Here is an 11,050-nt window from a genome sequence, read left to right on the forward strand (position 1 = left end):
AAGGGACTTTGTATTTTGGTATGTCATCTGGTAGAGAAAACAAAATAGCCCTATTAAAGTATTTAGAAAAGGAATTAACACTTCCTTTAATATTTTAAAAATTATTCTGAAAATTTTAGATTCAATGAAAATAACCAAAAATATTGTAAAAGATTTTGTGGTTTTGCATGTCTCTAAATTGTAGAACTGCTTAAGGATTATTCATTTGGTGATTTTTGCTAGCATTAAGAAATTGACATTTCTGTTCAAAAATTGGTTTGCAATGTCCTAAGCCTTCTTAGATAACAGACAAGTATGTATAATGCACTTTAAGTAATATGTGAATTTGAATAGTGGGTAAGTTTGGGGACACCAACATATCTTTGTCCCCTGTAGTTGATGTGGTGCACTTCCTTCTTGCATGCTTTAGCATTTTAATGACTGTTTTTGTATCACTATACATGCTCATGGGTGTGTTACATCTAACTATATAGTGTCCTATTTCTGTTTCCCTTCATTAAAGCTGGTATTCTTCCACCTGATGTAGGTGCAGGCAAAGGTAAAATACTTCATCTGCATGACTTTATAGATGTGTGAAATTTGCGATGTTAAACGTGGGGAAGTGCAGCATGGGTAAAAAAGAGAATATAAAATATGCTTGGAACCACCAAAAAAAGAAGATCTTGGCAGATCTTGGCTTTAAAATCAAACTCTAGTCTTTTTTACAAGTAGAAGCCACATATTGAATTCTCCCAAAATTTTTTTCTCAAGACCTATCCCTGGTACAAATCCTAATATTAGCTTTTAATATGTGATTTTGGCTGGATCAGACAGGACCAAAACTGTGGATTTGTCACCAATCCTCTATATGGTCATGCCACATATTAAGGTTCAGAAATATTAGTCCTGTAATGAAAACAGTCTGTGAGAAATTGGATCAATCAAGCTTCCCATTCTAATCTGATTTAGCAGCACTCCTTGCAGACACACCGTACGCTCTGCTGGCATTACACAACACAGTCCATTTGGAATTTTAGTTTAGCAATACCCTTCAACTGGTTTGGTACCAAAGTTTACCCCACCAGGATTCCCTTACAAGCAAGTCTTCCAGTAAGCCTGCATGCTCTGCTCAATTCTGTTATTCCATCCTGTCTTCACCAAACTGCTCATCTCCTCCTCCTAATTACCAGCAATCCATAATGGATTATTTTTGTCCTCCTTTATTTCTGACAGCTCTCTGGGTCAGAAAGATTTGTTGGAATAATGGTGCTTGAGTATGTTGTAATATGTCTTTCACCTGTGACAAGGACAAAGACACCACCACCCCCTGCCAATCTTTGACCTTGGCTGTTGGTTGACTAGTTAGCTTGTTAGAGAGCAGTGGAGTCCCTGCCACTGGGCACATTTTCACATGGTGAGGGGTTTTCCTGGGCTTTGACAGATCAAATGAGTGCAAATAAGAATAAAGAAAAAGAAGACAAAGAGAAATAAGTGTTTTGCCCTATGTTATTTAACTCTTGTGAGCTTTCTGTTGATATGCTTTTTTCTATTTTCTTAGAAATTTGTTTACATTCAGAGGCTTAGTGAATTATAAAATGTAGATCAGATAGATTTGGGAATGATTTAATAAGAACTATAGCCATTTTCAGTAATCTTAATAATGTTATATTCGTGCTTTTAGAATTGAAAGGGCAAAGTTGTAAAAATTCAAAATTTCTACAATATTGTAGAAGGATATAAACTTACTCCCTTTTATATGTATAATTAGATATCAATTAAAATCATTGGTGGTTTTACAGTAGTTTGGTGCTATATAACTTTAATTGAAGCATTCCAGTTAAAAGCCTGGTTTCTTCTCCTACACAGCAGACATGTCACTGTGGCTGTGCCTAGAGTTGGTAGCAAAGAAATTGTGCTTCAACAGACTTGCAGCAAGTCTGAGTTTTCCATGAACTTGTCATGTTAGAGGAGGATATATATTCCACTGGAAAAAATATCACCCCATTTTTAATAAATTAAAACTAAAAGAGATTTTTATCAAAAGAGTTTTGGTTTTACCATTTGATATTAACTAAATTACTTATGATTATAGAGACAATCAAAAATGCAGTGTCTGGAAGTTCATTAAGTCCCCCGTATAAAAACCTGATGGATCTCAGATAAGAATAGTGTATAAATAAGAAAAAAAAAGCAAAATCTGACCTTATTTTCAATGTTGTTTCTTTTAAAAGTGAAAAAATAACTACACGTTTTTTACATAAAAATGATGATATTTTACCATGGTAAGACTTGAAACTGCTTTACCATAATTTATGAATCTGGGTTTTTCTTTCTTAAAAATATTTTTTTTTCAGCCTAAGAATGAGTTCTGTCTGCTTGTCTATTTTCCTTCTCCATGTGGAGTTTAGATGCTAAGGAGAAAAATAAAAGTTTTCCACAGTCCTTCTAAATTTTCAGTTTTTAAGGTATCTTTTATATTTTAATTTAAAATATTACAAAAGGGAATAAATAAGAAATGAATCATTGAAAGAAAACATGTGTGATGTCTTTAGCTATAGAAGCATCAACATCTAATATGATTTTATTGAGTTGTGATTTTATGAAAAATGATTTTAATTCACTCTGGTCATAAAGGGGAAAAGAAATGTATCTGAGTTTACATTTTTAAATTTTCTTATAGATTTAAAGAGATGTTAATGAAACCCAATCTTTCAAATATATTATTGCAAAAGGATGATTTAAACCATAAAGTAGAAGCCAGGACAATTCAATTAACTGTATTATGCCATACGGTCCTTCTTCTTGCCATTGTCTTCAATACAACTAATCAAGCATGGAAATATTCAACATCTTTAGGAATCATTTATTTTGGTCCATTCCCTTGTTTGATTAAGGCCCTCAGTATTTGTGTAAGAACTGGAGTTGTTTGGCTGTGTTTGTTCAATTTCCAAAATGCAGATAATGGATTTATGTTCCCAGTGTTGCCAATGGATCAATACTGCTCTATCCATAGCATTTTACTCTGTCACCTTTGGGATCAACCATCAGAACACTTCTGTAGAGTGAACAGTTGTTGTACAGGAATAGGGAGAAACTATCTGGCAAGGCAGGAACTGAATCTTCATTTTTGACCTCATTAGCAGCCTACTGCGGTCTACTAGTTAGGACTGAGCAGAGAAGGGCTTTGAGGAGCAGCTGGTGATGAATCCTTTGTGTGATCTGACTCTCGGTATATTATTTTACTAGAGTAAATAACCAGCAAATAAAAAATCAAATTTAAAGTTCACACCTTTATTTGGCCTGAACAAAACGAAACAAAATAAAATAGATGCATGGAAGGCTCAGTCAGTTCAACAGCTAATGTCGGTCTGGCATGGAAAACACACCAGCCTTTTTTAAGACATCATGTATCAAGATGGTAAGACAGACCCTGTCTTTGACATGTTTAAAATCTGGCAGGTAAGAACAGCACATAAAAAGAGTAATAAATAGATGCTAAACTAGTAGTTTAAACAAATTGTTATCTGAGCATAGAGGACTGAACCATTTCTGAGCTAGTCCATGAAGCCCAGTTTTGTTTTGTTTTGTTTTGTTTTGTTTTTTCAGATGAGTTAGGGGGTTGGGGCATGAGGTTGTAGGGGCACAAGGTTCAGTAAAGGCATGAGGTTTGAAACATAGAAGCTGTTTGGGTTATACCCAGTATCTGCTTGGCTGAAATGCAGAGTGTGTGGAAAAGAGAAGACCCTGAGAGGTGGCTGAAGCAGTAGATGGTGTCATGAATGCCTTTCTAAAGAATTTATTTACCTTTAGGCAGAGGTAAGCCATCCAAGTTTTAAACAGGGAAGTGACCTCATATAGTTACCATTGTGTGTGTGTGTGTGTGTGTGTGTGTGTGTGTGTGTGTGTGTGTGTGTGGAGAATACTTAGGATACACTCTTTCAGCAAATTTCCAGTGTATAGTACATTATAATCAACTGTAGTAACCATGCTGTTCATCAGATCTTAGAACATATTCATCTTATAACAAAGCTTGTACCATTTGACCAACATCTCCCCATTCCCCACTACCCAAACCCAGACCCTGGTAACCTGTTTCTCTAAGTTTGACTTTTTTAGATTACACATATAAATGAGATCATGCAGTATTTGTCTTTCTGTGTGTGGCTTGTTTCACTTAGTGTAATGTCCTCCAGATTCCATGTTGTCACAAATGGCAAGATATCATTCTTTTTTAAGGCTGAATAGTATTCCATAGTGTGTATGTACAGTTAGGTAGATAGATACATAGATGCCATAACTTCTTCATCCATTCATTTGTCAATGGACACTTAGGTTGTTTCCATATATTGTGAATAGTGGTGCAACGCATAGGGTAGTGCAAATACCTCTTTGAGATACTGATTTCAATTCAATAAAACTGGAAACAAAATAAAATGAAAACTGTTTAGAGAAGAAACTCTAGGAAGTAAAGAGAAGAGAGCATTCATAGAAACCACTCTTAAAAAAAAGAGTAAGCTAAATGCTCTTCTGTTAGAAGTATTTCGTTATGGTTCTGCCTTGAACATCTTTCATAATTACTCCAGGACTAAATTCCTTAGTTCCATGATTCCAAAGTCTTTAAAAGAAAATTAACGTTTTCCTGAGTTCTTTACCACTAATGTTTTACACATATGTCCATATTTACTATCTCTGCTAATTGAGCATTTTCCTATAATTATCTATTTCTTAAAGAAAAACATCTGAGAAAACTAAAATTAATTAGGTCTGCAGAAGGACTGTACATAATTCAATAACCAGTTTTCCTCTCTGCTGTTTTCCTGTGCTTAGTAGAAAGAGATACAAAATATACATGTGTTCAATTATATTCCAGAGATCAAGTGCATTATTTAACCTCTTTAATTTACTTCTCTTCATGATCCTAAGAAATGCTGTTTCATTAACTTTATTTCAGCCTTTAGCTTCTAAGTTACATATTTTAGAATTTAATTTTGGAGTCTGAGTAAACTCATTGAAGCTTTCTGATTTCCTTTCCTAGCATATTTTCTCTGGGATAATAAATTGTTCCTCTTAACTATCCAAGTTAATGTATCTGTAAATATGTCTTTTTTAGTTCAAGCTATAGAGGTAGGGCTTATAAAATTATCAGCCTTAGATATTCAAGTAACATTTTCTAATGACTTTAGATATCACCTTTACTCCGTAGCAAGCATAAAGCATCATATGGTCTTCATAATTTGGATTTCTAAGAATCTATTTAGGTTGCACTATGATTTCTCAAAAAATGCTATTCTCAGAAAACACTGAACAGGTAAGATTATGTTGCTCTCTGGAGTGTGTCAAGTGAGATAGTTCTCACTCCTTTTGTTTCTTTCTTAACTTCTGATAGAGCACATTTGGCAATTCCTTTTGCAGCTTCTCTTTCAGCATACCCTAACCATCCAACATTTTCTAAAGCAGGAGCTCCTCACCTGGGGTCCCTAAGCTCCCCACAGTCAGATTCTCCAAGAAGTCCATGACTCAACACAAGTCAAAAGCCACTATTCTAAGGAGTATTCTGTCTCACCCTAACACAAATTCTTTAAAGACCTGCGGTGAGATGACAAGTAGAATTGAAAAGTTGCCACAGAGTATTGGGTTTTACCTTCAAGTCTCTGATATTCCGTGATGACTTTTGTCCCTGGGATGGTTCAGCAATTTCCTTCCCCGTTATATATCAGTAAATAGAGACTGTGATGTTTCCTGGGACTGTATCTAATGGACAACAGTTTACATTGTTCAGAATCCATATAACAGAACTCATAAATTTTAATATTATACATCATTATTTCTGATTATTAATTTATTTCCTGATGCTGTAATTTAATAAATGAAAAATCTTTCTGTAATGAAAGTACAGTATGAGTGAACCCTAAATTTTAACAGTAAATTCTCATTTAATTTTATTTGCACAATTTCAGAATCTCTAAACTTATTTTATATTTGTGTGTATGGCTCTGCAATATGATTGTTTGTTTGTTTTATTTTTCTATTGTATGTTTAGTTCAAGCAGTAAATCCCAGGATCAGCAATCTTACTGCCGCAGCTGCTGAGACCTATGCCAATCTCAGTTGGGAATATGAGGGACCAGAGCATGTGAACTTTTATGTTGAATATGGTGTAGCAGGCAGTAAGAAACAATTTCATTACCCGATTTTTAATTTGGGGGATACATTTCAAGAGATTAAGAACACTTTAAAGATTTACTATGTACTGTCTTGAAAAATAACTTGATCCAATTAAATGAATCAGAGTTATCTTAAAAAAGTATAGTGAACCATCAGCCTATATATTTTATACATAACTAGGAATCCCTTTCTTCGTATTATTAATAACAAGGGGTGTAAGTTTCATGACATATATTATTTTTATATCATGGTGCTTAAAAGTGGTTCTATATCAATAACATGTAAACAAGAATAATAATGAACAATTATATTTGTAAGTACAAAACAAGCAGGAAAGAAGGAAAGTTCTTTCAAATTGGACCTTGAAGTAGCTGAAGGCAAACTGACTTGAAACCATTCATTTTGTCCAAACTAACACAATAGAATTTTACAAGAAATTGCAGAAAATTAACACTTTGGGAGAGCATCCGTTATGTTTCAATGTTTGGTGTATTCCCAGCTCAGGCACTCTACTTACATCCTGGCCACATCTACTGGGAGATGGGGCAGCTTTAACTTGCAGCAGATTTTGAAAACCCAGTGCCCCCTCCTTAACGTAATGTGCTCTACATATAGTGAATGTTTGTGACAAAATGTTCAATGTAGTCCAACTTTCTGTTTAGGCCTTTATCATGCAAATAAATATTATTAGAAATAATTATACCTTTAGAAAAGCCAATACTTGAAAAATATTGCATCTATGAATTGGACAGATTTGAAGGCATCAAGTTTACCAAATGATTCATCTTGTGAATCTTAAAAACTGATTCTTCCCATAGTCCACTTAAGCTATTTAATGTATAACATTTCTTTCTATAAACATCTTTAGAGAAACTCAACAGTTTCATAAGACAAGGTACAGATGAAGAATCTTCCTTTGCATTAAAAAGAATTAATACAATGAGAATATATGCAATCTGTATATAGTTTTTCTTTAAGGATATTTTCATGTAGGTCATCATTTTAGTTGATTTATTTGACATGACTAGATTTATAATAACCCAAAACGGTAAACCTAAGCATTCTAGATTTTGTCTTTAGCTTATAAAGAATTTTCCTTTCTTGAAGCATTAAGTGACTTCTGGTCCCTTAAAATATTCAAATTTGTTGTTTTTGCAAAATTTCCATAGGCAAAGAAGAATGGAAAAAAGAAATTGTAAATGGTTCTCGGAGCTTCTTTGGGTTAAAGGGTCTAATGCCAGGAACAGCATACAAAGTTCGAGTTGGTGCTGAGGGGGACTCTGGTTTTGTGAGTTCAGAGGATGTGTTTGAGACAGGCCCAGGTGAGGCACACACCACACCATTTCTGGCTTACGCTCAGAGGTAGAAGCCATCGGGCACTCAAGTCGGAGTGGGGGCTGATGGAGCTGTGTTATGGGTAGGGCCATGAATGTCTTTCTGTGGGGCCCTGTTGGGTTGGGGGTTTTGGTTTTCAATTGTCTTTGGCTCTTTGTATCAAATGAATTGCAAAATTGAGCAAATCATCTGCTAACCACGTTATTGCCAAAAACCATCACAAAAACAGACTTAAATATGATTTTTAACTAACACTATTTAGATAATTCAGTTTTCGAATTATTTACAAGTATATACTTTCCCTCAGAGTTAAAGTGGAATTTTTGAAATGCTTTTGAAGTTGAAATAACTTAATAAATAAGTCACGATTGTTTATATCAAATCGGACTGCAACCCAGCAGAACCCTGCAGTTTGGTTAGAGCACTGATATAAATATTATTAATTGTGTGTGAAACAAGAAATTGTGCAATTCATGTATTACATTTTTCTCACAGCAAATTTGACTGCCTGTATATATTTTAGTTATGTGAACATTATCAAAATACACAAAAAGAAAAGTTTCTAAAGTAAAGAAAAATGTTCATGTAAAATGCAAGGATATTCACATTTGCTCTCTCAAGCTAGAAAATAATCCCTGCTCACTTAAATTTAAACAAGGTTGTGTGGTACATGTTCATTTTATGGTTCATACATCCGTGTTATGTTCAGTCATTTTATGCAATCTTGAGGAAATGTTGCATATCCTGTAGAACCTACAGGCAAAATGTATTTTTTGTGTGTCTCGCATTAACAAAGCATTATGATTTTTAAAGCCATTTATTATCATTTAGAAATTATACAGTCATTGTGGTTTTAAAAGAGAGAAAGACGCCAAAGGTACTCAATAACTTATTAAACTATATTTTTAAAATGTCCATTTGCTATAATCATAATGTTTTAAAGAAACACTTTTTCCGTTATTTTGTTTCTTGTATTTTCATGTCCATTTATGTACATAGTTCTGGGAAAACACTATTAAAAAGGAAATATTTAATCAATTCACAATTAGTTTTACAAGGTTTTTGTTCGTTGTTATTGATAACTTTTTATTTCAAAATACTAAAAGCTCAAGGAGATATTCTGTTCATATACAGCTAGAATGTGATTAATAGTCAGAGTACTGGCACTTAGTCAGCTCTGTACCAGGAAAGTGGTTTTCTCCTTCAGCCCTCACAACAGTCCTATGAAGTAGGCAATGTTATTACCCACTTACGCCTCATATCAATACTCGGAGAGGTGAAGTATCTGCCAGGTCACCCAGCTGGGACATGGCAAAGCTGGGAATAGAAGTTCAGCCTTCCGACACCATAAGAGAGGCCTTCACTACACCCGCTGTGCAAGGTCACAGAGGCCCACACCCGAGGGGAGCAGGTTGTCTCAGAAATGACTGCCACAGTTAGCACTCGGTACATCTATTCAGCTATTCTGGACCCTAAAAACTCCACATAGTTCTGACTTGCAGATTAGTTAGATTCACCTTCAAAATCAAGTTGTGGTGCTTTTTGTCCTTTTACAGGACAAAAGACAACCCCTTTAGAAAATTATTTTTTCCCCAGTGGTGTGATGCCTACAATTCTAGCCAGGTAGTTCGAAGTGAGTCATCATGATGGGTGGTCCATTCTTGCCTGCCAGTGATGGAGAAATGGGACAAGGCCATGACCAGTTATTGTCATTTTTTACATATAAATGTAACAATCAGAAAGAATGAATATTGACTAAGCCCCAGAGACCTGCGTTATTAACACATTCCCTCTTAAGAGCAAATACTGTCCGCATTTTAGAATGCCTCCACTTTACTTCTCTCCACCTCCCTTCCTCTCCCAGTTTACGATGCTCTGTCCTTTAGGACTGCGGGATCCACTGTGGTGTGCAAGCATTGTGATCCACTGCTCCTGCTCCTCTCTCCTCCACACTAAGTTCTGAGATGTAGGAATGTCAGTACGTGGCATGAAAGCATACTGTGTGGCTAACTTTTTAACTCCCTGAGTTCATGAGCTACTTCTCTCTCTTGGTTCTGCCAATGTCAGGGTCCTAGACTCAACTCTCATCTACCCTTGTCTCATGCATCTTCTTACCATGCCCTCTGCCTCCTATAGTCTGGATTTTTAAAGTGTATTTCTTCATTTTTTTCCTATGGCACAAATTGAAAAACAAACGAGACTGTCGGCAGTGTCCTGATGCTGTGCTGCTTCCCCATGACTCCTGGTGTGGCCTAGTGTCACTTCTCGTTAATGCCACCCCACCTGGTGTGACCTAGTGTCACCTCTCATTTGTGCCACCCCACCTGGTGTGACCTAGTGTGACCTCTTGGTAATGCCACCCCACCTCTTCTCCTTTCTTTCTCATTTCTGTTCCTTAATTATCGTGTCTCTTCTCTCATATCACAAAGGATTTAAAGCAGATTTGTTTGTACTGGTCCCGATAGCTTTTTTCTTAACTGCCTCCAGACTTTGGCCAAGATCATTTTTTCCCTTTCCTAAACATTTTAAACTATTTTAACTGAACAGGACGTTTTTATTCATAGTGAATTCTTCATCAATAACATAGAACTAATAACATTTCTCTCACCCTATCTCTTCCACATTTATTCTATGACTCTAAGTACTCAGGAACATTTTCCTCAGAGACCTACTACCACGGAGTGCAGATTATCCATGATGCAACAAGCAACGTGGTCGTAGAAGACTTGTTAAAACTAACTGCTAGGAAACAAAGCAAATTTCACTTCTCTGCCTTATTTTCTATTTTCATATTCTTTATTCAAGTATGTATTTGTTTAATTTATTGCTTTATGTATTGATCAAATAATACTTGAAATATAATTTATTGTAAAAAATTTAGATAAAGTGAAACCCTCTTTTACTCTCCTTTCCATTCCAACTAATACCCACCCATTGAAACTCAGATTCTAGAAGAAAAAGCCCCCAAGGGTGTGTGTGTGTGTGTGTGTGTGTGTGTGTGTGTGTGTAAGAGAGAGACATGCACAACTGTGGTTATGACTTGGGTTTGTATGTTGCAGTTGTGATGATTTTAGAGTGTCCTGAGAATGCTTGAAACTTCTTGTAATTCTGGGCTTTAGATTCCTTCTTGTATGTATGGGAAATCAATAGAGATTATTTCCATTTACACAATTTCTGTTTTACATCAACTTATGATGTACCTATGCAACTGTCTGAAGGGGGACCAAGGGCAGATTATCCACCTAACTGGAAGGTATCTCAAGGCTGAACAGTGAAATGGGTCATTCCATAAGATAAAACAAAGAGGGCCGGCCCAGTGGCGCACTGGATAGTGCGCCGATTGGGAAGCGCGGCGGCGCTCCCGCCTGAGGGTTCGGATCCCACATACAGACCGGTTCCCGCTCACTGGCTGAGCGAGGCGCGGGGGCAACACCGAGGGTTGCAATCCCGTGGCCGGTCCCCGGTCCGGTACGGGGGCAACACTGAGGGTTGCAATCCGTTGCCGGACACGGAAAAAGACAAAAAGACAAAAAAAAAAAAAAAAAAAAAAAAAAAAAAAAAAAAATTTTTTA

The 11,050-nt window shown here is 35.9% G+C and overlaps 1 protein-coding gene across 14 annotated transcripts in view; it reads left to right on the plus strand.

Moving 5' to 3' along the window:
• Nucleotides 1-11,050, plus strand: part of NRCAM (neuronal cell adhesion molecule) — a 74,978-nt gene that overhangs the window by 48,061 nt on the left and 15,867 nt on the right. For 6 of the 14 annotated variants that reach the window (XM_008567348.1, XM_008567349.1, XM_008567345.1 and 3 more), the window contains 2 exons: nt 6,020-6,145; nt 7,313-7,465. The exons of 3 other annotated variants lie outside the window; for them this stretch is intronic. In XM_008567348.1, the coding sequence (XP_008565570.1) occupies nt 6,020-6,145; nt 7,313-7,465 (279 nt within the window). Of the gene's footprint in view, nt 1-502; nt 539-6,019; nt 6,146-7,312; nt 7,466-11,050 lie in introns of all 14 variants that reach the window. 5 more of the 14 variants (XM_008567352.1, XM_008567354.1, XM_008567355.1 and 2 more) reach the window with 2 other exon arrangements.

Source organism: Galeopterus variegatus, unplaced genomic scaffold (genome assembly GCF_000696425.1).
Source record: "Galeopterus variegatus unplaced genomic scaffold, G_variegatus-3.0.2 Scaffold313, whole genome shotgun sequence".
NCBI classification, from domain to species: Eukaryota; Metazoa; Chordata; class Mammalia; order Dermoptera; family Cynocephalidae; genus Galeopterus; species Galeopterus variegatus.